The sequence below is a fragment of the Leptonotus elevatus genome, chromosome 3 (assembly GCF_054856555.1).
Source record: "Leptonotus elevatus isolate MCC_2025b chromosome 3, RoL_Lele_1.0, whole genome shotgun sequence".
NCBI classification, from domain to species: domain Eukaryota; kingdom Metazoa; phylum Chordata; class Actinopteri; order Syngnathiformes; family Syngnathidae; genus Leptonotus; species Leptonotus elevatus.
The window spans coordinates 22297048-22323817 of NC_141241.1; the positions used below are offsets into that span (position 1 = coordinate 22297048).

The 26770-nt window shown below is 39.4% G+C and overlaps 3 protein-coding genes across 9 annotated transcripts in view; all 3 read right to left on the reverse strand.

Annotated features, from left to right (window-relative positions):
- Nucleotides 1–246: 246 nt before the first annotated feature.
- On the reverse strand, nt 247–17487 carry bbs4 (Bardet-Biedl syndrome 4). Of its 2 annotated transcripts, none has more exons than XM_086072265.1 (16): nt 17428–17487; nt 15753–15795; nt 13790–13869; nt 12723–12786; nt 12443–12554; nt 12180–12252; nt 10080–10133; nt 9875–10002; nt 6926–6980; nt 5586–5654; nt 5252–5404; nt 3072–3243; nt 2023–2092; nt 1801–1945; nt 1533–1737; nt 247–742 (listed from the first exon to the last, which is right to left on the reverse strand). In XM_086072265.1, the coding sequence occupies exons 1-16, from the start codon at nt 17485–17487 to the stop codon at nt 600–602; spliced, it is 1626 nt and encodes a 541-aa protein (XP_085928391.1). In that variant the 3' UTR covers nt 247–599. The 2 variants fall into 2 exon arrangements, with proteins under 2 accessions (XP_085928391.1, XP_085928392.1); XM_086072266.1 differs by having other exon boundaries at nt 12461–12554; nt 17428–17473.
- Nucleotides 17488–19371: 1884 nt separating this feature from the next.
- On the reverse strand, nt 19372–24492 carry LOC147177447 (secretory carrier-associated membrane protein 2-like). The gene is made up of 9 exons (XM_086072012.1): nt 24241–24492; nt 23513–23590; nt 23340–23426; nt 22905–23031; nt 22702–22830; nt 21326–21485; nt 20505–20606; nt 20058–20175; nt 19372–19942 (listed from the first exon to the last, which is right to left on the reverse strand). Exons 1-9 carry the CDS (start codon nt 24295–24297, stop codon nt 19796–19798), a joined length of 1005 nt encoding a protein of 334 aa, XP_085928138.1. The 5' UTR covers nt 24298–24492; the 3' UTR covers nt 19372–19795.
- Nucleotides 24493–25024: 532 nt separating this feature from the next.
- myo9aa (myosin IXAa) overlaps nt 25025–26770 on the reverse strand; it is an 80024-nt gene continuing 78278 nt past the window's right edge. For all 6 annotated transcript variants that reach the window (XM_086070714.1, XM_086070717.1, XM_086070715.1 and 3 more), the window contains one exon: nt 25025–26745. In XM_086070714.1, coding sequence (XP_085926840.1) covers nt 26252–26745 — 494 coding nt within the window. In that variant the 3' untranslated portion in view covers nt 25025–26251. The remainder of the gene's footprint in view (nt 26746–26770) is intronic.

Below are 26770 nucleotides of genomic sequence, written 5' to 3' on the forward strand. Positions count from 1 at the left end.
GAGTCTAAATTCGAGTTTGTCACCAAATTGTGAGATGCGCCCGGGGCGCGGCAGCCGCATCTGCCAGAACACCCAGCAAGGCGGTCCCAAACACAGTAGACGAGACTTGCCCCGGCACCAAAATGAAGATGCACCCGTTGAGAGAATGGGGCCCAATATGTTGAAAATAAAGGAGTGCGCGCGATTGGTCGCAAACTCATCACCAGCTATTGAATGAATGAAGAAATAAGCACAATGTGTAAGAAATGAGTTCATCACTCTAGAATTTAATATATACTCATGACATAAAAAATCTCTATTTACACCTGACAAAAACATTTCCATTTGTCAAACTATTCAAATTTTGTAGTACAATGATTGTTGCAGCACTGACATTTATCTTAGCAGCATGTGTTCCGTCAACCTACTGTAGGAAATTCAATCGTCTCAGGTACAAATAAGTATACTTTTTGTAAACAAGATCAAACAATCGCTTGTATTTGGATCTTTTTATGACCACCAAGTGAGAGTGTGGAAGAAAACCGTAGCCTATTTGAGTGTCAAGTAAAACATTCACACTATGCAGCTACCCCTCATGATTCTCCATATGAACTCATTACTCATTCCTCTACCTTTGATTTTCTCTTGGAGGTTTTGGGTCGGGAGTCTTCGGCTTGGGCAAGTTCTGGGGACCCCGGAGGATCGGTAGGCGGGCTGGGGACACTGTCCACATCTGCGTCAGGGTCAAGCGATGTGGTGGGGCCTTTGGAGAAAGACAGATACAGTCATATAAGCACATCATTTCTCTAAGTAGGATCACGTGCAGTTTAGGGCTGGATGATGAATCGAAATATTATCGTGGTTTTGGCTTCTCTTGATTTTTAGAACGTAATAATCGAAGAAAAACGATTAATGTGCAGAACGGTGTGACGTGATTACAGTTTTCCTACGTTGTGAAAGTACCCTGAATGCACCATGTTGCTTGTCGCAAGCCCGGAGCGAATCAATGTAATTCTGCCGTCCCTAAGCGTCCTTCAAGCGTCCTTTAAATTGTTTAATGACCCCCTAGTTGGAGTTAACTGTAAACCTAAGCACACGACAAGAAGAATTACATCCACTGTATATTTAAAAGATCGCTAGCTTAGCGCTAATGGTAAAGTGAATGGAGGATCCTATTCAAATGCTTTTGAAGCTAGCCTCAACTTCTGGAGGTACAGTCTTTCAAATAACGAGTATTCACACACAAATGCTGTGGAGACACATTCCCACAGGTAAGATAACACGACTCAAAGGCACGAATTCTTCCCAATTTGTGAAAAACGAGTTATTTTAATAGCATTCAATCGCAACTTTCTTCTGTTCTCATTGTAAGTGTGTAAACCATGGATGTACGGCACCACACTGCCCCTAAGAGGCCAAAATGCGCAAGCTCACAATTATTTATGTGCAGACTTGCATATTTGACATATTGAATTCAATTGATAGCTGCTAGATGGAAAAAGGCAACATGACTTTAGCCTCATCAAGAAAAAGTTTACAGAGGTCAAGTGTACTTGTTGGTTGCGCGTCGCTCTTGTTGTAGCTGGCAGCAGACGACATGGCCTGACCCAGGGCTTGGTTAGTACCAAGTGGAGCACCCGGGCTGGGAGTGGCTGCTCCCGAGCTGACTTTGGACTTGGAGCTCCTGGGCGGTTTGACCCACACCACGCTTTCCGTCACCTGCAGGGCTGACCCCATCTTCTGAGCCATTTCGATGAGCTGTGACGAGGAGGGAGACAATTCAACATCATTTAGAGGCAGCCGCATCAGCAGCTTGGCTACCTCAGGGTCAAAGTCCAAGCTGCTACTGCTGTCTCTCAGCACGTTGACTTTTCTCTCCATTTCCTGGTACTGATTCAGCGCTCCCGTCTTGTCGGCGTGATTGTAGAGGAAGATTGCAAAGTTCAGGTTGACCAGTGGGTTTGATCTGCAGAGAACAGAAACAAAAGGATTCAGGTTGCAGAATTAATTGGACGTGCAAGAAGCGACGACAGGATGACTTACTGGTCCAGATTCACGGCTTGCTCGTACGCTCTGGTGGCATTCTCCACATCATCCAAGTTGGTCAAAGCCACTGTCATCAAAGGTACACACTTTACAGGAACCTGTTTGATTGTTTTAGGGATAGACCGATAATCGGCCCGGTCGATAATCGGCGCCGAAATTCTGCATTTTAGGAATACCGGCATCGGCCTCTTTTTTTGTTTTGATGGCCGATATATTAAAAACTTTCATTGTTGACGGGCGCTTTTCTCCTCCGTCTGCTCTGAGTCAGTGGCTGTTGACTCGCTAACGGTTAGCTCGCTATTAGCAGCTATTTGGGAGTTAGTGTGCGGAAGCCACATTATAGTTGGTGCAAAAGCTGATGGCAAACAAAAAACCTTTAACATGTTGCAAATCACAAAAGCTGTTTCATAAACATGTCCTTGAAGGCATTTAAGCAGTCAAGTGCTGGAGTTATGGGCTATTAGGTTAGCTCGCTCGCTATAAATGGCTATTAGGTTAGCTCGCGGGCTAACCTTATAGCCATTTTTTAGCGGCTATTTGGGAGTTATCCCGGGGTTAGCGTGTGGGTGAACGGTTAGCCTGCGAGCCAACAGCTCTCGAATTAGCAGCTATTTGGGAGTTAGCGTGCGGGTGAATGCTTAGCCTGCGAGCTAACTGTTAGCTCGCGAATTAGCGGCTATTAGGTTAGCTTTTGGGCTAACCTAATAGCCGTTTTTTAGCGGCTATTTGGGAGTTATCACGGAGTTAGCGCCACATTATATTTGGTGCAAAAGCTGATGGCAAACATAAAACCTTCAACATGTTGCAAATCACAAACACTGTTTAATAAACATGTCCTTGAAGGCATTTAAGCAGTCAAGTGCTGGAGTTTTTATTATTATTTTATTATGAATTTTTTTTACACCAACTTTTTTTTTCTGCAAATGTAGATCGGCTTCAAATATCGGTTAGCGGCCTCCCTGACTACCGATAATCGATATCAGCCCTGAAAAACGCATATCAGTCTATCTCTAGATTGTTTCATGTTTTGTCGTTAGTGCTGGTACCTGCCAGCAGCATGTAGAGCTCTCCCAGTCGCGGGCTGAGGTTGATGGCGGCGCTGAGGAAGTGGAAAGCAGAAGCGTACTGCTGCATGGTCAGATGCACCAGCCCCAGGTTGTACAACACTTTCCAGTCAAATGGAGACAAGTAGTGAGCACGCTTCAGGCAACTGATGGCCTGGGAAAGCAAGGATGAGAAAAAGAGATGTCAGAAGTCGGCTGTTGGCAAGTAATTCAAAAATAATTTAAAAAAAAACAGTGACACTCAGCAGACCTTAATGCACCAGAAAGGTATGTCTGTCAATGTTGAAGATTACAAAAAAGAAAATAAATTGACAGTGTGTGAGCCACACTGTAATGAGAGGTGGGGGGGATAAGTTCATTCTATGGACCTGCCATTCAAAACAAAGCAAATCTGAATTTTTACAAACAATGCAAGTTGTGCAAGGAATTGACCTATATGTTACTATTTTACACACAACCTAAAGTCCCAGTTTGTTTACAAAAAATGGTACATAATAAAACAAAGCAACAGACATCAAACATAAATGTGGTAACGTGACATACGTTCTACTGGTAACACAAACACAAACAAGAGAACTATTAATGTTCTTATAGCTTCATTAATTAAATGAATTGTGTAGCACTGCATTCTGGGAGTTAATTATTTAAAAAATGTTTTTAAATAATACATTTTTTAGTTGACTCCAGGTATTTGCAGGGAATAGGGACCAGGCCGGCCCACAAATAGTGAAAATTCACATAATGCATTTTGGGGCTATTTTATGCATTATCAATTTTTTTATTAAAATATTTTATGCATTATCTATTTTTTTAATTAAAATATTTCATGCATGATGTATTTTCTTAATTAAAATATTTGATGCATGATCTATTTTCTTCATTAAAATATTTTATGCATTATTTATTTATTTTATTAAAATATTTTATGCATTATCTATGCATTTGGTTGATTCATCTGTAATTTTTTATTTTTTTTCTGTGAAAAATTGGCCTAAAAAATCAGTTAGACCCTAATTTAGATGAATACCTGACGTGTGTCAATCAAAAATGAGCATTATGTTTGTAAAGGCAGAATGTTGAAGATGTCATCATTATAAGTTGTCATAATGTTGTAGTTGGTCTTTCATTTAGGTTTATTTTTATTTCTATGCATTCCTCACCCAAATGTAGTAACTTGGTGCAATTACTGTATTGAGGCCTTTAGCGCAGGTGAGACAAACTCATTTTTGTTGTTGGCAACATCGTAGTAATGGCTTCCCTCGGAGGACTATTATGACTGTGAGCGCATATAAATGCACGATCACCGAATATTAACACATAAACTATCATGTGATAACTAATTTTTGAAGTCAGACGTTCAGCTATCCGTAACAAAAATGCTTACAATGTCTCAATGTTACTAAGAAAGAATAGAATTTGAAAGTGTAGTATTTTAGCAAGAAACATGAAGCCGACCCGCGATTTGCCTAAGTGCCTTCCACATAAAATGACGTGGTGGTCCAGATGTGGCCCCCGGGCCCTGAGTTTGACACCCGTGATCTTGGGGCACCAGTTGCAGCAACATTATACCAGAAGATTTTCAAAGCTTATTCCCACAGGCGCAACTATTGCCAATTGCCAAATTCAATCTACTGAACCACTCACACGAATCACACTCAAAGTATGTAATATTTTTTGCAAGTGAAAAGTGTGGTGTCTGGAGACCCTACTTTCAAAGTTATGAGTCTATTTATAGTTACAGCCTGAAACAGTAAAGCTCGTATCCACATAAAACACATGAAGATGAATATGTAATAAACGCTGCAGTGTCTGTTGCGGTGAGCTTTGAATTTGAGTTCAACTCAAAAAGCCCGAGTTGAGTGACATGTTTTGATTGTTGCATGGATCCTCACCAGGGATTGACTTATTTTAAAAGTAATGCCGCTGACAGACTGGCACATATTTTAATCAACATATGGAATAAGACATCCTAAGCATAAAATGTCTCGTCAAAGACTAAAGGTTGAAAAGGTAAGAATAGCAAGCTGGTTATTCGCAGTCTGTAAAAAAAACTCATGTCCCACTTTTAAGCACCAAAACATTATGCAAATAAACCATTCTTTTGTTGTTGTTGTGGCTTACTTTTTAGCAGGTGAGTGTAATCCAGGAAGATGACGACTTACCGCCACATATTTCTTTTTCCCAAAGAAGCACATGCCGATGTTGTTCCAGAGCGGGGGGCTTTCAGGCACAGCACATGCCGCCACCCGGTACTTGTTCATGGCCACATCAAAGTCCCCGTGGGTCTGCATCATGCTGCCTGCGGCCAGGATGGCCTGCAAATCAAAGGCATCATTAGCCAGGAATTAGCGGAAGACCTTTCAAACAGGATGAACGATGGGGCCGACCGCCTGACAAGCGATGACCTTTTCCTTTCGTTTGGGAGGAGTCAATGTGATCGCGAAGGCTGATCAAAACAAAGAAAACAAAAGACGACCGCGCATGGCGCATGCGTACCTTATAATTGTTGGGGTCGAATGTGAGGGCATTTCCAAGGTGTTCAAAAGCTTTTTGGTATTTGCCAAGCTGTAAAAAAATAAATACAAAATAAACACAAAATTTTTTCCCTATGTACTAACTTTTTAATGCAGTTTTTAATGCAACATAAAACTAATTTAACTCATTAAAACCCAAAAACGTATAAATGCGCTTTTAATACTTTAATACAGCTTCTGCCATGAAGAGGTGGCTTAAAGCAATGGTAGTTATTACAAAGAACGGCTAGCAGGTGGCAGCAGAGTATAAGAGATCAACCAGGGCCATGTTGCAACAAGATCTTTTTGCCAGTGTTTTCAACAAGTTTGTGAAAAATGATTAAAAAAAAAAAAATATATATATATATATATATATATATGTATTATAATGCTAATTGCTGCAAAACGGAAACAGATACGAATATACTTTTTCTTCCCTGATGAAAGAAGAGACTCTAATCTTTCTTTTGGTAGGTTCCATATTTCAATAGCATGGCTGAGTTCATACTGCATATATACATACACACACACACACACACACACACACATATATGCAAACCAGCATATACTGATTATACTAGGGCTCTCACTTGATAATACATTTGAATCATAATTGCATGAATTGAATGCTATATATAACACAATACATTTTCTTGGTTTTCATCCTCATCAATTAACATAAAAGTGGACAAATATGGTTACCAAATACAAATGTGGTTGCATATTTTAGTTCATTGATACAGTCATTTTATAGTAAGTGTGGTAATTTTCTGCCACTAGGTGGCATTAGTGTTTCATCTTGGACGTTGCTAACAGGAATACTACATTTTTCTTTTCAAATTCAGAGCAAATGGTACTTGAAACATGAAGCAACTTTAGCCATTTTGTTCATTGTAAATTACAACCAGTCCCCAGAAAATATATATATATATTTTTTTTAGCACATTATTGCAAAATTGTTAAAAAGTACCACTGATTGTCACACCCAACTAAGTGAGGCGAAATTCATTCTCCGCATTTGACCCATCCCCTGGGGGAGCGGTGAGCAGCAGCAGGGGCCGCGCTCGGGAATCATTTGGTGATCGAACCCCCCAATTCCAACCGGGGATTGAACCCACGACCTCCCAGTCTCAGGGCGGACACTCTACCACAAGGCCACTGAGCATTGTATGTGAAATAAAGCATGCAACAACATCTTCAATCAGTTGTATTTACATTTTGAATGCCTCTAGACATCATAATTTAAGGCCTTTATTTGAGCAAGATCCATTTAATGACTTTTAATGACCCACTCAAACCCCGCAGAGATATGGTTTGACCTACTGAGAGAAAGAGCAGCCCGAGAGTTGTCAGCAGTTCCGTATTCTCTGGAGAGAATCTGAAAAGGAGAACGAGACGACTTAAGTAGAAACAAATGTCACGTCACCAACGTCTGTAATTTTGTCTAATGACGCAGCTTAATCTTCAACAAGCATAGTTAATATTCAGAGATTGCGTTGATTACCCAATCAGGACGTAGTGCAACGGTGGCATATTAATTGAAGAAGAAACGTTAACAAGGGGGCCCCATCATTATTGAAATCAAACCGGTGGTACGTCTCACTTAAGCAACAACAGCGCTGCAGCACTTGATTAATTCATTTACTGCCGGCAAACATAATGAGCGCCATGACACGGATATCATTGACTTTTTTACATCAAAGCCTGATGTAGAAATATTCAACATATGAGTAGAGATGGAAATGAAGCAAATCAATACAGAAGTGAAAAGGCCCCGGAGGTGAAAATGTCACAATGAAAACTTGATGATAAAACATTTGCACGGGAAGCATTTACATTCAAAAGCCTGCTTGAAATGTTGCTCATAAGAACGCATACTCGAGCCCTGACAGGAATAGCAAACCTCTGCAAATAATTGACCATAATAATTGATCCTCCATCCCATGTATTCCTCTCTATCACTGCCCTTTACTTTAGCCACAACTCTCACCCCACTGCATATGTCCTACATGTCCTGCATTCTTGGCCCAGCAGCGGCACATGATGCAAAGCACGACTTTCAGTCCCATTTAGTGGAAATAAAGATCCTTTCCTCAAGATGCCACAAAATGGCGCCAAAGCAATACGGGGAGTCCTCGGCGTCCTTACGACGCACTCCACCTACGACGTTTTGACTTCACGACGGCCCCGCTCTTTCCGCCATTTTGTCCCCAGTGTTTCTGCTTAGCTAGTGCTAGCGCTTGCCTGTGTTTGTGCACCGGGAAGATCTTTGGCTTTTTATTCCACCTCTAAGAAATAAAGCATGTTATTTATTTTTATTTTTTTATGTATTTTTGTTTTTCATACAAAGTCTTTTGATATAAATTTCAACTTTAACGGTGAAATCCGACTTACGCAGAAATGAGATATATATTTATTAGATGGGGCTTGGGGCAGATCACAAAAAAAGTAAACATTTGAGTTTCTCTATGAATAATAAAACAGATGGATTAATGAGTAGCAAATCATGAATACGCGGGGAAACACTACACGTGGTTTTGGAATGACAAGTGGCAATAAAAGCAGATCCCTAACATCTGGTACCTGCATCTGTTTGGTGATTATGCAAAAATGCTGAAATTTAAACATTAAACTCTAGGCAGGGGTGAGGAACTGAGGAACAACGCACTGCAAATCCGGATGATGATGCAGATATCCATTTATTTAACACTCACGCTGGCCCCAGGCTGTAAACACGTTTGAACATTAAATAATGTGCAGTGAAAAGTTTCGGCGAGGTCCTTTCCTCCCACCCGCGTTTCATAAGGCTGCTCGATTTTGAAGAAAATAGTAATCACGATTAATTTGGTAATAACTGCAATCACGATTAGGACAATTATTAGTTTTTTGGTACAAAACAAGAAAATGTTTAAACATGTAAAAAAATATTCAGATAAATAAACTTTTTGGAAACACTAAATATTCAAGTACTTTTTGGAGCAAACAAGATTGATGAAATTAGTCATTTTAAAAGGGACTACACCATGGTATTTATTACTTATTACTATATGCATATAATGAGGAAATCTTACCTTTGACACAATCGCGATGTAATTTCTTATGAAATTTGAGTTATTTCGGTGGCTATTTTTCTTACCCGGAAGTCAAACGCTCGGTTCAGTAAAACCCGGCTGCTTCGTGCAACGCCCACGAAACATACAGATAGGTTTTAAGCCGATTTTTAAAATGGACGCTAAATTTCACGGGCTGCTAGATCTCCGCGTTTGGTCACGCAGGCCATCAATTCTTGAATAAACATTTGAAACAAAACAGGTCCTTGCTGCAAGAAATCGTGGAAGAGGAGGAAAAAAAAAAGCACCACAGAGGGTCGCGAACCCGCGCCCTATTGCTTATGGGCCGAGCACACTATCCACTACACCATCCATTCAATTAAATTCATCAGTGCAAATGTTTTACTTGTAGTTTACACCAGTGTTGGCCAATGGAATTTAAGACAGCCAATTGTCATTTCATTGCACTTTGGCATTGCAAATGTGAAGAAAAATGGATTTCTTTGAATTAATTTGGGCAGAATGTTTATTGATAAAGGCTACTTTTGTCATCATCCCATGGAGGGAGGTCTTAGAGAAAATGGGCGTGCATTTAGTCCGCAGAGGCGGGGCCGCACGCAATGAAGTTAAACCGTGCCAACAGCTTGTTTTCTCAGGTTAGGAGGGGCTGGTGCTTGGAGAGCAGAAAGACCTAGAATTTCTCATACAGTGGCGAGTGGAGGAAAATACAACTTTGGTCATGTTTTAGGTGAGGAATTAGCATTTTAACATGGCTAAAGCTTCAAAAAGTTGATTTGTCATGTTGCAGTCCCTTCAAAATAAAAAAAGGTACAAATATATAAATATAAACAACTCAAAATTTGTATTAATAATCTTTTATTTTTGTTTACGAATATGCCGATTTTGTAATAATTGAAAGTGTATTTGAATTTCGATTAATTGCACAGCCCTAGCGTTTTATTCCTTCTTCTGATTGGATTTTGTGAATTTTCGTCACTGTGTTGTTTTCGTTTTCATTTTAGCCAATGACAAAATTGTCAGTCGATTTAGTTATCGCCATCGTCTCAATGAATGGCTTCTATTTTAGTTGTCGTTTCCTTTTCCGTCTGAATTATTTTTTTCCATGACGAAAAATAGGCTATAACGGAGATTTTTCGGTGAGGAAATTGTCACTGATGTTAAGTGCATATCGTATGTTTTCAGTCCAGTCTGAGCAACTTACTCGACAGCCCTCTTGTACACATCGATGGCTTTGTCAGTTTCGCCGGCCAGCAAGTGGACTTTCCCGAGCATCATGAAAGTGCCGTCGTGTTTGTTTAACTGGAGCGCCATGTTGAGTTGCTCCTCAGCCTGACACACACAAGACCAAATAGCGTTTCAAATTAAGATTTGCTAAACAACGCTTGGGTCACAGTCGGCATACTCACATGTGTGAAGTCTTTGATGAAGAAGTAGCACACTCCCAGATTGTGACTGATCTCCTGAAGTGAGGAAGGGTTAGATATTTACAAGTGAATTTCAAGTAGGTGGTCGCAGTTGGATAGCTGCTCAAGTGGAGTCATCCTTCAAAACGACTGAGCCCGATTCCCTCAAATTTTGGCAAGCAGGGGTAAATGTTCTGCCCCATGGCACAAAGCACATTACATGAAGTGAAATTATGCACATATTTGGAAGAGCGCAGCTACTTGACTAGCGCGGCCGCCTGCAGGGCTGCATGTGCTGCGTTATGAAATTACCTAGCTTTATTACAAGCAAGGAGCCATAAGGCTGTGGTTAAGTAACCCAATGCGATGAAGCCCGTGGATCTGCTGCAGCAAACATCATTGTAAGATGGCTTGAAATATTTGCCAAGCACAAATGTGCAGGTGTTCTTTGATAACACAGGGTTCAATCTGAGGGTGAATTTGGACATTTCGACTTTCCAATACAGAAACTAGAGGTGTCAATATGAGTGTTAACTTTGACTTCATTTAAAGTTCCTTTAACTCCACTCATTTATTTATTTATTTTACACGCAATTAATAACCGCCCCTTACTTGGAAAGCCTGTACTTACTGGGGAAATTCCAGTCGCAACGCAGCAGACACATCCACGTCAAAATATAGCAGTAATAAATGTAATAATAATGCATATATTTGTGGAGACTGGCGTCAAGTTGTATTTTACAATTTTAAGTTACTTCATGTTAAAAATTAGACAGTTCTTAATATGAAAAGAAAAATGCACTGAGCATTATCTTACAAATGCAATTATGCCATCTAGTGGCAGCGAAATGACCTCAACACAAATCAATATCACACAATTTTTTTTACAGTACAGTACATCTATTTTAACTCAATTTTATAAAATATGAAATTACTGTATCAATGATTAAAAGATGCAGCCATATTTCTATTAGTTAATTTTTTTTTGCACTTACGGTAACAAGGGTATGAAAGCTTGGAAAAAAATATTTTATTGTACATTTAGAACAGATATAACATTTGGGATTAATCGTGAGTTAACTATTGAAGTCATGTGCTTAATTACGATGAAAACTAATTAACCACCTCGCATCCCTAACAGAAACTTTAAAGCTGTTAAAGACTTGTGTACAAATCTACCACCACCACACTGTGAAAAACACAAGTTGTAATTTTGGGGGGCTAAATTAACTCATTCACCGCCATTGACAGCTATAGACGTCAAAAACTCATTTGAACTATTTTCATTAGCTAATTTTGAAAAAAAAGAGTATGAAAACCTAGTTGTTTTTTTTTACATTTAGAACAGATATAAAATTTGTGATTAATCGTAAGTTAACTAGTGAAGTCATGCGATTAATTACGATAAAAAAATGTAATCGCCTGTTGCCCCTAATTTTTAATAACCTTTTCTTTAAAACATTTATTTTTTATTTTTAGCAATGTTTTTTTTAAAGAAAAAATTCTGTAAAATTAGGGGTGTCGGGCGATTACATTTTTTTATCGTAATTAATCGCATGATATATATTATTTAAAAAAAGACTATTGAAAATAAAACATTTAAAAAAAGAAAAGATTATTAAAAATTAGGGGCATCAGACTATTACAATTTTTAAACGTGATTAATCGCATGACTTCACTAGTTAACACATTATTAATCACAAATTTTATATCTGTTCTAATACAAAAAATAGTTTCTAGGGTTTCATACTTTTGTTAACAAAAGTGGGAAAAAATAGTTCAAATTAATTTTTTAAAGTCTATAGCCGTCAATGGCAGTGAATGAGTTAAAATAAAAATATAAATGTATTGCATCAATGTTGCAAAACAATTTGCTGCGATGATTTTACTTCTATCATTAAGTGGGGCGGGGGAGTCGACAACAGTTCTGTAAACTCATTTTGTTGTTGTTGTGAATTACTAGAAAGCAAATTTTCACATCAGCAAAACTTAAAATCTTTTGTAGAATTCCCCAACTTCAAATTCAATTGGTTTGTTGCCTCGAAATGTTGACTTCACCCAACTTGATACTGTTAATACATAAGAGTGCTTGCTTTCTTTTACCCAGTCTTTTTCGTTGAGCCTTGCAGCTTCACGATAGAATTCAATGGCTGCTTTGTGCTTTCCCAGTAAAAACCTACAAGAAGACAACCACAATCCATATGAGAACTGCACCGTCTTAAAATGCTCAACAGATATTCTACCCGGCCTACAGCAGTCACAGTAGTAGTCACACTTGGGCTTCTAATCTTCCCCGAAAGTATTAGTAATGCTGAGAGCATTAGTACAATTCTTCATGATGTTGGGCCAGGCTGAAGCTAACTCACAGCGATCGGGCTACTTGCTTCAGATTGTCAGCGCTGCTGGCATTAAGGATGGCACAGCTCTGAAACAGCTCCAGGGATTGTTGGATCTTGCCCTCCAGGCGCAAGATTAGTGCTGCGGCATGAAAAAAAAAATAAAACAGACAAAAAAGAAAGAGCTTATATTGCACACACAAAAACCCCCGACATGGAACATCTAAGGAACAGTAAGCGGTCCAAAGAGTCGCGTGTCAGCACATCTCAAGGGATATTCGCGTTCATGTGCATGCGCGCACCAGCTCACCTTGCACATATATGGCATATTCACACATTCCATTAGTCTCCTGCAACTGCTCCTTGATGATTACCTATATGCACAGAATTGAGAAACGGGAGTAAAAGGGTCAACGTTTCAGGTTTGACTAACACTGTGCTACAGGTTTGACAATTGACATGGACGTTTTAACATGATGATTGCGAGAGTGGCCAATTAACTCATCCAAACCCCAAAACGTATAAAAACGTTTTGTAATACTTTGTCCTGCAATCCCAAAAACAAATGTATACGTTTTTTATGCTGTTGTTTTATTTATGCTAGAGCAAACAGAAGGCTTTGATACAGCTTCTGCCATGAAGAGGTGGCTTAAAGCAATGGTAGTTATTACATAAACAGCCAGTAGGTGGCAGCAGAGTATAAGAGTTGCAAACAGGGCCATGTTGCAAACAAGTTGTTTTCCTCACAATTTAAAACAGATTTGTGAATAATGATGAAACTTAGCTATATTCTAATGCTAATGCTGCCAAATGGAAACAAATACAAATATACTTTTTTCTCCTGATGAAAGAAGAGACTGTAATCTTTCTTTTCGTAGGTTCTGTTTTTATAGCAATAGAACAAAATATTCTGTGGATCTTGCAAAATCAGTCAAAATCCAGTCAAACAGCCAGGAGCAAAGGGTGTTGCTTCAGTGAAAATGGCCGGAAGTGAATGGGTTAATCGAGCTTTCTGTTGCTTGGATTAATGGTGCAGACATGAAATAGATGGCGTGCTTTTGAGCTGACGCTAGCTCGCAGGCTAGCCATTGAGTTTTGCGAAATTAACCACCAGTGTTGCCACAGTCACCTTGAAAAAGTAACTTAGTTACTTTATTACGTGATTTTAAATTAGATTACAAGTTACTTTTAGTTACTTTCAGCAGATACCAACAATTCCGCTGAACCCAAAAATGACTCTGGTTTTGCCAATACTTTATCGGAAGTGCATTTTAACAATAAAGTTAGGATAAGGTCTTGAGTAGGAACTCATTTTTCATTTTCATATTTCATTTATTTCACACCACATGGAGAATTGCATTGATGAAGGCCGTTTACCTTGCAGGTTTCATAATCTTTATGTATATAATGCTGGTGGATGAGCCAGTTTCTCCTCTCTACTATTGGAAGCTCAGGGGCTGAAAAAAAAAAAGAAGCACATAGAAAAGTGTATCGTATTCTCTACTATGAAGTCCATTACCATTTTCCATTCATATCACGTCTTTGTGGACGGCTGAGTGATTTATCCGAGGAGTCCCCTCCTTTTGCAGTCATTATTACATCTCTGAGCCAAAGCCACATGGCCCGCTGCCAGTCACGGCTTGTAAGCATTTCCCCCCTCTTAGAAACGCAAGGCTCGCTCTATTTGAGACAATTTTCAATTCATACGGCCCTAATTTGTCTGATGAATAAATAATCCACCGCCCGATCTGACAGCAGACGTTAACGCTGCATTACCAAACTGCAATCAACACACAAGTCACGATGTGAATGTTGCCACACTTTCAATCCTTTTTACATTGCAGCAGGTAAGGGTAGTCTGCTCGTTGCCTGGGCAACAATGTCTCTCACTAGTCAAGTGCTGGTGACAGAACGTTGAGGGAATTGAGGAGGAAGAAGCCGGATCATTAGAAAATCTTCTTACCAGTAAAGGGCAAGCTTTATTTCACAAGGAAACAAAGTCAAAATTGTATTCAAATCTAAAAATAGGATTAACAGCAATGTATTTGGCTTTTAATCTGCTGCTGACATTTCGCAATATCAGTAATGCCTGTGTAAGAATAATGTGAATTACACCAAAGCTCCCTTCTGTTTCTTTACTGTCAGCACTTCAAGCAGCGTGCCTTTGATTTGCGGCTAAAAACGCGGGCCACTTCCAAGTTGTTCTCAGAAATCCTCTCCATGAGCTTCAAACGCACAGGCTGGGTCAAGATTGGGAATGGTCCTATTTGGAGTGACCTAATCCGCTTTCTTCCTGCTGAGACAGCAATCATATCCTCTCAGCTGTGGCCCCGGAGCTCCTCGCTGCCCACTAACTGAAATATGGGGAGCATACATATTCCGCATGTATTCCTCCAACTTTCGTATGAATAATAATAATGCTCATAAAAGGTTGCCAGGAAAGAGGACACAGCATGGCGTCTGCTAAAAATAGTCTTGTGTTGAAAAACTTCAACCCACACATGGTGCATTGTTATATGTGATCAGGCTAACGCTTGCGTGCGCTCCGACTCTAATAGGGAAGAAGAGCAGACGAGACGCATGCTGAGATCAAAAGACACACTGGAAAAAGTCATGGAAAATATGAAAAGCATAGCAAAAATGTTAGGCAATGTCATTTCTGCATTTAAGTCTTCATTTATAATTAAGTGAATTATAGCTCAAATATAATTACATAGCCATCATTTGAGTTGTCCACGTCATAGCTTAAGCCTTATAAGTAGCTGTGGCCTTTTAGTTTGGTTTTATATCGTATTCAAAAGTGTGCTGTTGATTGAGATCATTAATTAGGGAAACCCCTACCATGTCACCGTAGTATGATTATGATTACAATAAACTTTTGATAGTCCTTCCACCTGTTCAATCCCATCACTTATCTTCTATGAACATTAGGTGGACATTTCTGTTTAAATATTGGAAGATTATGCAAACAAAACAAATACACAATACAAGGAGGTAGACAGGATTTACAATAGCCTTCTATAGCGTACCCTTACTAGTGCACTGTATATGGGTAATTACCTTTCTCGGGAGTCACATATGACAAATAATACTATCGTTTTGTTATAATTATTTTGTCAATTCCTGCACAAAGAAACAAAATCGCAGTGCTTCCTTCCATTTCAAGCCCACTATGGAAAAGGAGAAGGGTGACCCCTGCAGGAAAGTTAGAGTCACACATGTAGCACTTGCCTTCACCAGGGACAAAAACATGGAGTGGAACATTTGGTCCCTAATGTGAAGTTAAAACAGATATTAACAACTTTGATTTAGACGTCATGTTACACAAGTCAAACTTTACCTTTTGGTGCTCGGCGTTTTTTTACTTCTGAGACCATGGGGGGCTGAAAAACAGAAAATAACACAAATGATTCAAAATTATATATATATATATATATATGTGTATATATATATATATATATATATATATATATATATATATATATATATATATATATATAAAAACCAAAACTAAACATTTTACCCCCGTTAAATGATATAATGAATGATTCATTTTATTTTATTTCATTTATTCCCCACTGTAGTGGAAAACACATGAAAATGAAATGTCCTGACTAGACTTTTCACCAATCTGATCGGCTGGATCGGGATTGGATGATAATTAGCATTTTATGCAAAATTGGTGATCGGCTGTAATGTTCTAATTTGCCTGATTGATCAATATTGTCATTGAACAGCTCCTAGAAATAATACAGTCATATTACATTTTATATTTATTGTTTATCAGCATTATTTGAAGATTTTTTTTTCTATGCATCTAATGCATCAATTGTACATGGGTTTCGTTTCGCTATCCAGTCTAGGCCAGTCTCAAGGCAAAACAAAAGCGACATCTGAGATAGCTGAGATGAACAACATCACTACCTTATCGAGTGAAATCTAACATCTATCTTTTCAAAAATATTGGACTTTTCTCTGCAATAATATCACTAGTGTCCAATCTCCAGACAGAGGTGATGTTTACAATCAGACATGCTCTTGATATTCAAACAATGACAAAGTATTGAACTTAATTTGCATAGCACTTAGTAAGTTTAAACTATGAACTTGATTTAATATGTAGGTGTACGTATGCCTTATCCCTTATATTTTTGAATAAAAGGTGACATGAGAAATGTTGTTGCTCTAGGCATGTTCCATAGTGGATTCTTTTTACACAATTAAACATATTCAATTATCAAGTCTTTTACTCCTCATAAAAGTTAAAGCCCACAGGATATACATACAATAATGAGGCACAAAATAGTATTTACATGGTATATGCAAATGTCTATATTGTAGTGTAATATGCACACAACAGAAGTTTGTTTTTCCTTTTAAAAGTCTATGTTTATTGGTTTATCTTCAATCTTGACCACCCCCCCCCCAAAAAAAATCAATGAAAAATAGCAAATCTAAGATCCCACATATTTTACATTCTGTCTGATCGAGGTGTCGTTTTTTTTTAAAAAATGTATGTACATTTTCCCTATTCAATCAACATGTTTGAGGTCACAAGTCAAGCTTGTGGCCAAAGATCTGCAGTCCACTCGTTACAACTTTCAATGAGACGTATTTACATTACATTACATTAGATTCATCCATTATTGCAGTCAGTGGCATATATACATCAGAATGTTAACACAAGTCCAATTAAGCTAGCAATGGGTATTTTCAGCGTAACTGACTCGTATCTGATGCCTGATAAAACTAAGATGGAACATTTATCTCACTCATAGCTGTTATGCTACACTGGCGGACGGTGGACAAGAGATATTACAAACACTGCTGCTAGGACTGAGATAATTAACTTAGCTCCTTTTTGGATTGGCTCGTAGTGTCGCGTTAAAACCTGTCCGCGTAAATTTAAAATTACAGCATAATTCTCCGTGCACTGTAACAAGAGCACACTTAACTCCTATCTTAGTGTGATTATTGACGCAAACGACGACGAGATATATGACTTTAGGGCTCACCGTTGTATGTTGCTCCACGTCCGCCATCTTGGAGTCGTCAAAGCTAGAAGCTGTTGCCATGGATACAAGCGCTGAAGGCGGAGTTGAAAATGTTTTCGAAGGTGTGCGCCCCCTACAGGAGCTTGGAATTGTACTTTTCTTCTTCTACTGTACACAGACCATGCCGACTAAAGTGCAGTTAATTAACATCTAGCAAAATGAGCTACAAGAACGGTTGCAAGTGAGGTGACTATTTTAAATGCTAAACTGTTAATTTGTTTCTCAGCTCTGCGCCTGAGTGTACAGGCCAGTTTCAAAAAGATTAAATCAGGAGGCAGGTAACGACCAATCTTGGCTCAGTTTGCTAATGTCACATGATCAAACCCACAAAACTAGCAGTGATTGGTCTTTACCTGCTTCCTTGAGCACCTGCCATGTGGCAAAATGTGATTTTTAATGTATTAATTGTATATGGAAAAAAAAATATTTATCAAATAAATTCCAGTCAAAATATTAAACTTCTTATGGCTTTTTAAAATGGCTAATAAGTCAAGTATGAAGTACCCCTTTAACAAGATGGATGACGTCGATATGAACAACACAACATAATATTGAGGGATTTATTGAATCAAATGTCCCATCAGAAGCCCTAAATGTAAATATACATTAAGATGGTTTACCAACATATACATTCGTTTTTCTCATAGAACAAGCCATTAATTTCTTGAGTAAGACAAAAGAGTGACAAAAAGTGATACAACCACAATGAAATAAAACAAATTGAAGGTAACAGGTAGGTTTGCTTAAGGCACAGACATGCATCAAAATCTGTTTGCATTTATAGTGACTTGAGGACTGCAGCCAAATTAAAATGCATTCTGTGGCCCTTACTGGTACATTCATTTTTTTGTCAGTTTTCTTTCCCCACAAACTACTTGTCTTCAAAGGAAAGATGAATTGTTTTTGGGCATCCTTCATATTTCTCGTCTTCAGCCTGGATTGAGACTACCTGCAAATTTGAAAGTGGTTATCGACTCCAACTACAGATTCGACATTTGTAAAGCTGACTTAAAAATAGAGCAGGAAACAGCAGACTTAAGAATTAACATTTTAAACAAATGATGAGCTAAGCAGGGGGGGAAAGGCACACAAAATGAGTAGAATGTTAAACAAGATCATTAAAGACAAGCTAAAAACGACTGAATTGACCAACGTCGAGTTTCCCATAGGTGCCATGCGTAATACAATTAGCAGTGTCTAGAAAATGGACACATACATATTGTGTTCTTTTGCTCATTAATCGACTTCCTTGGTGATGGTCTACATTCTCTCACCAACATAAAAATAAATAAAACTGCCAGGTGCCCTTTGAGGATCCAAACAAGCGTAAAATCCTTTACAAATAAAAATGTATACAAAGCAATCAGCTGCTTAAGACAACTTAATGGTGGCTTGTGAACATTACATTTTCACCCTTCATTTGAACAAGCAAAGACATTCCTTCATGCCCTACCCTTCATCACTCATCAAAAGTATACACAAGAAAACATACAAAAGAGGTCTGCAGTAACAAATAACCTTCACCTAGATTTACAGTTGTTGAGGCTGTGCACGTAGAGACTCGGAAAATAATTGACCTCAGCAATCGTTTTTCACGTTTGGACCACAAACATTTTCACATCGATCATGCATCTTTCAATGTTACTCTCTACCAAATATGTGTTCCTTCATCATAAAAAAAGTCACATCGAAAACAATAATCGAATACTACTTGACAGGATCTAAATCTCACTTGACTGGGCTCTCAAAAACAGCATACAAACATTTGCGGTGATGTAATGAAATTTGCCTACTTCCTTGCCTCCAACTCAAGCTTTGTTGATTTGGTAACAGCCTCATGTTGCACTATAGCAGGGGTGCTCAAGTTCGGTCCTCGAGAGCCCCTATCCAGCCTGTTTTCCATGTTTCTCTCCAGTAACACACCTGATTCATGATCAGGATCGTTATCAGGCTTCTGCAAAGCTTGCTGATTAGCTGATCATTCGATTCAGCTGTGCTGCAGGAGGGAAACATGGAAAACAGGCTGGATATGGGCTCTCGAGGACCGAACTTGAGCACCCCTGCACTATAGAGATGAGGGCTCGTCCTGCAGAGTGCATTTCAAAACATGCAAGTCATACACCATTTGAGGCCTATATGGCTTGATTTATACACACAGCATACGGCCATGCTCCCTTTACACCACACTTGTTTAACACAAACCACAAGCATGTAGCAGCATGAATGCGGTCAAGTCAAGGTCAAGTCCTCCCCCACCCACACTCATGATACACGCACCATGGATAAGACCTGTGCAAGAGAAAATGGAAAAAGGGCACGGTTTAGCGCTTTAGTTCCTGCCAAAGGCTCCCTGAGCAGCCGACGTAGCAGCCGACGTAGCAGCAGACTGGAAGGTTCTGTTGGTTATGACGCCTCTGGAGAACTCCTGCTGAGCCTTGGTGAAGCTGGCTCCTGTACGTCTGTATTTGGAGTGGACCTTTATGGATGGTGGAGACGCGAGTTTAACAGCAATTTCACAATCAACTCTAACCAAATGAATGACACGGATAGTAACATTGTTTTGGTTAACTAAAAGCCTTCATTTGAAATACCATTTTTAGCAGGAAGACGGCCAGGACCGCGTTGACAGTGAAAAAGCCGGCCACCACCATCATGACCACGGCTACAGCCAAGTTTGTGTTGATCATGCTGATGGACGCAATCCAGCCACTGTCAACAATACACACATATAAACGCATCATGTACAAAAGCAGTGTAAGAAAGAGTACACAGCTGAAGCTTCACCAGTGATTAACGGCAAAAAAAATAAAAGGGTCTTATTGAAGAGACTCCAGAGGAAATGCAAAGAGAAAAGAAGCACACACTTACAAAGTATAGAAGCCCTTAAATAGGACAACAGCGAGCTGTCAAAGAGACGCAAAAGAGAAGCTAAAAGTAGAGGCCACGATACCACAAACACACACAAGAAAACACGACTGCGGCCGTGTCACGGTCGCATGCCACACCCCCAAGGACTCCACATGCAGGGTACCACTGACCTGTTGCCCCACCTGGGGATCCCCACCGTCTGGATGATGTACACGGCCACTTGGAAGAAAAAGACGAAGAAGAAGAAAAAGAAGCTGAAGGAGCTGTCAGACCTAGAAAGAAAAAAACGGAAACAACACAAGGAAGGAATTGAATCGCCAATGGGAGTTACAGCTCAAACTTTGACACATGAGATGAATTGATGATTACTCCCACGGTCAAGAAACAAAGCAGAAAAATCTTAACTCATTCACTGCCATTGACAGCTATAGATGTAAAAAATTCTTTTGAACTATTTCTTATTAGTTTAACATATTTTTCCATTTTTGTTAACAAGGGTATGAAAACCTAGATATTTTTTTTTACATTTAGAACAGATATTAAATTTGTGATTAATCGTGAGTTAACTAGTAAAGTCATACAATTAATTATGTTTACAAATTTTAATAGCCTGATGCCCCTAATTTTTAATAATATTTTCTTTTTCTTTTCTTTTTTTAAATATGTTTTTATTTTTAAGTCTTTTTTCTTATATATAAGGAAAAGATTATGAAAAATGAGGGGCATCAGGCGATTACAATTTTTAATCGTAATTAATCGCATGACTTTACTAGTTAACTCACGATTAATAACAGATTTTATATCTGTTCTAGTACAATAAAAAAAAATCTAGGTTTTCATACTCTTGTTAACAAAAGTGGGAAAACAATTTAAACTAATAGAAATCGTTAAAATGAATTTTTGACGTCTATAGCCGTCAATGGCAGTGAATGAGTTAATCAACCATTTGGTCCACGAGCACAAAAACAGCAACAAAGTAAGCAGAATGTACCTGAAGGCTCTGTACACGGGTCGATACCAGCAGACGAAGGAGACGGGAGTGAAGAGGAGGAACCAGAGGATGGACAGACCAAAATCCACGCCGTACTGAGAGCCCGCCGTGAAGTAGGCCAGGCAGGCCAACACGTTGAGGAACAGCGTGACACTGTGGACTGCGCATGCACACACGCCAGGCCATCAGTGACATACATGAACAGCGAAAGGTTAGAATCGAAACAAACGCACTATCATGTGTCTAATCGGGATTTACTACTAATTGCTTTGTTGATTACCAAAGAAATAGTAATACATTTAAATATGCAATCACTTCCTACATTATAAGGCCTACCTGTAAAACGAAAAGAGGTTGAAAATGAATTCAACATGTTTTTTTTGAATTGACAAGACTCATTTTGTATCGACAGCGGAGCCTCCAAAAGCCAAAGTAATCTGTCCGGTGTAACATTCTTAAAGGTCAACCACTGCATAATAAGTTACACTGTCACAGGCAATGAAGTCATTCTGACATTACCACACATACACTACAAATGTTAGGGAATTCAGACAAATATGAAGGGCGAGAGAAACAAAAACTTGAAGTTTCACTTTTGAATGTGCACAGGGTGCATTCAGGGACTGCCAAAAAATCAGCACATCTCAAACAAAGATGGGGGAAAAAAACATGATCAATGAATGAACCTAAAAACAAAAACAAAGATAGCGCCAAAGTAGTACTTTAATTGCTTTAGCACAAAAACAACAAATAGCGGAACTATTCAGCAAATATTGGAAGATAGGTTTCAAATAAAATCTGCAAATATTCGATATACTGTTACATTGTGTACATGATTGATATTTCGAGCAGCCAGATGCAAGTTGCATGTGTCGATCGATGGTTATCTTAGGGCTGGGCAATTTATTGTTATTATGTATCAATTAGGGCTGCACGATATTAGAAAAAAACATTGTTGAATATAGCAATATTAATATTTGGGCAATATTTAACATGTACCTAAATAAATGACATTTATGAAATGATTATCTAACGAAAGAGTTGCATTTTTTCCATTTTGCGTCCGACTGATAAAAGCATAAAATTCCATTAGGAAACCTTTTGCATGGCCTTGCAATATCCATATATTGTGCAGCCCTTGTATCAATATTGCAAATTAAGACAATATCTGTCAACTGCATGTAAATACCTCCGTTTGCATTGATCACAGCTAAAGGCGGCCAATGAAAATCATTGGACGGTGGGATGGAGGGAAACATGCGCTCTATGATCACTCTATATTGTGAGTCAAGATCAATGGCAAAATTGAGTAAAAGGCCAGTGGGCGTGCTCTGCAGTACTGATGGATATCATGTGGTGGGACGCAGGACACTTACACATCCACAGGTAGTACATTCTTTTGCAGATCCAGCGATATTCCTCCGGGATGTCTGTCTCAAAGTCTTGGTAAAAGCATGGCTTCACAGGAAAGAAGTTGGGCAGGGGCGGCCAGTTGTTCTCGGTGACTGGTGGTGAAAAATGACAAAAGTTGCGCTTCACCGCAGAACTTACACTCATTCAACAAAGTGCAGTGACTTACCGCCCGAGTTCTGGGGTGTCCTGTTCTGCAGCTCCTGCTCTTTTCTGTCCAACTCTGCTGCTTTCCTCTCCAGCTCTTCTTGCTGCTTGATCAGATTAGCTTGACCCGCAGTTGTCGCAGCAGATGCCTGTTGGGCGACAGGGAAGTTGTTGGGTTATATGCAGCCATTTCCTTAAAGCAGCCTTGCGACGGACACCAAAGAGGTATCATTAAGACCATATATTAGTATTTAGGTCCAAGTTAGACGGGATCATCTTGAGCTCATGCATGATCCTAATGAGGACATTAAGTGCTCGGAAAAAAATGGATGGATGAACATCTATTTGTTTCCAGTCAGATGACTGTGATGACCTCAACTTGAGATTTGACATTGAAAGTGACAGGACAGCAACCCACAGGTGTACAAAATAATAATAATAATAATAATCGTCTCACTTGTGGACTCTGCTCCACAGAAGTTTGCAGTATGGCGGGCTGAGATGACACAGCTGAGATGGGGATGGTCGTGTCACTCCTGTCTTTCTGTGGAACACCATGGAACGCAGGTTATTAAAGATTGAAATAATTGCAACATTATTAAAAAAAAACGGCTCACCAATTCAACTCACCATTTCAGTTAAGGAGAATGGATTGTATTCCTGAATATTATCAATGGCTCCTTTGGTGGCTCGAGTGACAGAAGCATCCTAGAAAAGAAGTTAGCATAGTATTCATATTATCACTGGTTATTACTTATTCCTGAAAAGGGGAACAATGAATGCTCAAGACTACATTTTAAGTGGAGCAATACTGCAGGTTCAGACAGTTCAGGAAAAAAACATTTCAGGTCATTTATTTCCTTAACTATTAAGCAAACCCATGGCTCTGGAGCCTTTCAGTCTTTGTTAAGAGGTTAAACAAACACCTTTCCTTAGCATTACAGGTTACAGGCCAAACACACGAAAGGGCCCATTCTATTAATCCAAGCCCTCAAAGTGTAACCAAGTTCCTAACGCAGTAGATGATTTATTTCAGAAATGGAGTTTTAAATTGGTTTATAAATGGCGATGTGGAGCCAGACTATTGGCTGAATACCAGCAGGCACCTGTTGCGACTGTTCAGGTTATACAACCTCGTATCTATTTGAAACCGGTTTCAGTCTTTTCTTTACAAACAGCTAATATTTGGACAACATTTCATATTTATATTTATTTAAAGTGACGCTTGTTCGGGTCGGAAATGTTGAAGCCATACCCAACAACTGACCAAACTGGTTTCGTTAGCCAGTATGTCCAAAAGCCCAAACTATGGATAGAAGTCGTTTCTCTGTTTAAAAAGGAGCAAAACAAAGCCTCACCTGGAAGGGATTTACGTCCACGGGATCGGCGAACGGGTTGGTGTCATATTCCGACATTGTGGCGTTGGGTTTTCCTTCTCGATAAACAAGGCAGGCACCTTGTTGTACCCTGCTCTTGATGGCGCCGCTGCGACGTTCTGCGCATGCGTCAATCGACAGGTAAACGCGTCACAGTTGGCTGGACACGTCACTTTTCATCGATTTTACGCCAGACGGGGAAAGAAGTTATCTCATGAAATTCCTTTTACTGCGAGGCAAACACGTTTTAAACACTAGTCACATACCTACACGGATTCACGCTCAATTTGTGTTTGGATAAAAAAATAAAAAATAAAAAAAAAATCCGAAAACGTCTTGGTGTATCACGTAATAAACCAGCATGGCTTTGATGGTGTAGCAACCTTTTAATATGTCACTTTTCAATTATTTTTTTGAAATCAACATTTACAAAAATATTGATTCTGTAGCCTTGATACCGCTCCAAAACTACAATTTGTACTAACAGCAAGACATTATTCATTATTATACCTGAATAGGGTAAATGGACTGCTATTAATGCTGTATCTACACTATATGGTTTCCAAAGCGCTATACAATGCCTCACATTCACCCATTCACACACATTCATACAGCAATGGTGGGCTGCTGCCAGATCCACTGGGAGCAAATCGGTGTCTTGCTCAAAGACACTTCGACATGGGTTGAGGATCGAAACCACAACCTCACGGTTGGGAGACAACCACTCTAGCACTGAGCCATGCCGCTCCATGAGCATGTCTGTTAGAAATGAAACATACTTATATAAATAATTAAACTCAAATTACACTGAGGAAGAGAAATCCTTCAGATACAGAATTTGACAAGGCTTGATAAAAAAAAAAATCCAAGGTTAAAAAAAATCAGTCCTTTTTGGACACAAAGCACAATGGCACATTTAAACCTTATGACTATTAATCATTCATCGTAGAGGCCATGAAGACCTTGATCTTTTCCGACGTAACACTTTCTTGAAACAAAGTGGCACTCTTAGGCTAGATGACAGAAAACACGAAGCAAGACAGACAACATGGTGGGTTTATATTATTTTTGGTTGCTATTGAGCAAACAGTCAGTGAGGGTTTGATACTGGGGTATCACAATAGATGGCATTTTTTTTCACTACACTGTACATTACAGTTGTATGGCTGTTAAATAGTTAATGCAAGGATTCTATACACATCTGACATTGTTCGCAGCGTGCAAGAATTACACACCAGCTAACTTGGTCCCTTTGATGGTGGTTATCTCCCTTGTAGCGTGGAAAAGTAGCATTTAAGTAGTCTCTCATGAGCGCTTGGCACATGAACACACATATACAGCCTCCATTGCCCCATTCTGTAAGTTCTGACCAAAATAGCTATATATATATATATATATATATATATATATATAAAAAAAAGAGAAGATAAATATTTGACTGACTACCCAGCATAAGCTGGTGTTCCGGCTTTGTACAGTATTTATGTCTGTATAGGCTAATAAGAATTTGTGTGACATTAAAATTCATTAAATACAAGGGAAAAATACATTTTGTAATCAAACAACCACTGTATACATTGATTGATATGAACTGTAAACTCATAGAGCAGCTAATAATTGTGAGATTTCGGTTCAATGCAACATCCGCTATCCCAGATTTCATGTTTTCTTTTTGTAGGACAATGCTTCAGCATTTCCAGCCTGGGACTATTGACTGAAGCTGTGGTCTGACATATCCAAACATTCCCTTTGCTGTCCTCCAGACCAGCGCGTCTCCTCTTGGTGCCGAGTGTGGAGCTGCCAAGGCACTGTGAGAAGCTTGGGTGGCTGCTTTGGCCGCAGAAGTGGAGCTCCTTCCCGCTGGCCGTCTTGTAGCTCTACAATGGCCCCCACATGGTGGTGGGAAAACTATACACGGCACTTGGGTACAATTCTTGAACATGTTTTAAAGGCTAAGTAAGCGTACTTCCAGAGTGTGTCATCATTGGGTCCTTCATACCATGAATTCATTACTGCCGTACAACACCAGCTGCTGCTGTAGGTCGGGTGGCTCCCTGCTGTGACCGCCACTTTCTCTGGTATGCCTCTGGGATAAATGTTTGCCCCCCCTAAGTTTCTGTTTGCCTTTCTCTGGGTTGAAGGTGCCACGGCTGGTAAACTGTGGTCTTTCATCAAACACGCTATCCAGCTCTGCTGTAGGACTACAGCTTAAACTGTCAAAGCGGGAAGCTTGAGGTGCATTCTGGGCATGTGATGCACCGGAGCTTGAAGAGGGAGACTTAGAAGTGGAGTGGAATCGAAAGCCACGGCTGGTATTAGAGATGGGGGAAGGCGACGACTGGAAGTGGGACGAGGAGGAGTAAGGGGAAACACTGGAGGAAGAATCCACTGAATCCAGTGAGTCGGGTTGCCGTCTCATAGTGCGATGTCGGGGGCTTTTTCCATCAGACCTCCGAGACCAAGGGGAAGTCAAAACGGAACCTCTATCTGAAAGACATGGACAATTACATTG

What these genes read in the sequence shown, in the direction of transcription:
- bbs4 (XM_086072265.1), bottom strand. Translation starts at nt 17,487, where the DNA reads ATGGCAACAGCTTCTAGCTTTGACGACTCCAAGATGGCGGACGTGGAG. An exon ending in TCATCAAAGACTTCACACAT is followed by an intron (nt 10,003 to 10,079) that starts GTGAGTATGCCG and finishes TGTGTGTGTCAG; the next exon opens with GCTGAGGAGCAACTCAACAT. An exon ending in CAAGCCGTGAATCTGGACCA is followed by an intron (nt 1,946 to 2,022) that starts GTAAGTCATCCT and finishes TGTTCTCTGCAG; the next exon opens with ATCAAACCCACTGGTCAACC.
- LOC147177447 (XM_086072012.1), bottom strand. Translation starts at nt 24,297, where the DNA reads ATGTCGGAATATGACACCAACCCGTTCGCCGATCCCGTGGACGTAAAT. An exon ending in CATTCTCCTTAACTGAAATG is followed by an intron (nt 23,427 to 23,512) that starts GTGAGTTGAATT and finishes GGTGTTCCACAG; the next exon opens with AAAGACAGGAGTGACACGAC. An exon ending in CCCGTGTACAGAGCCTTCAG is followed by an intron (nt 20,607 to 21,325) that starts GTACATTCTGCT and finishes TTTTCTTTCTAG; the next exon opens with GTCTGACAGCTCCTTCAGCT.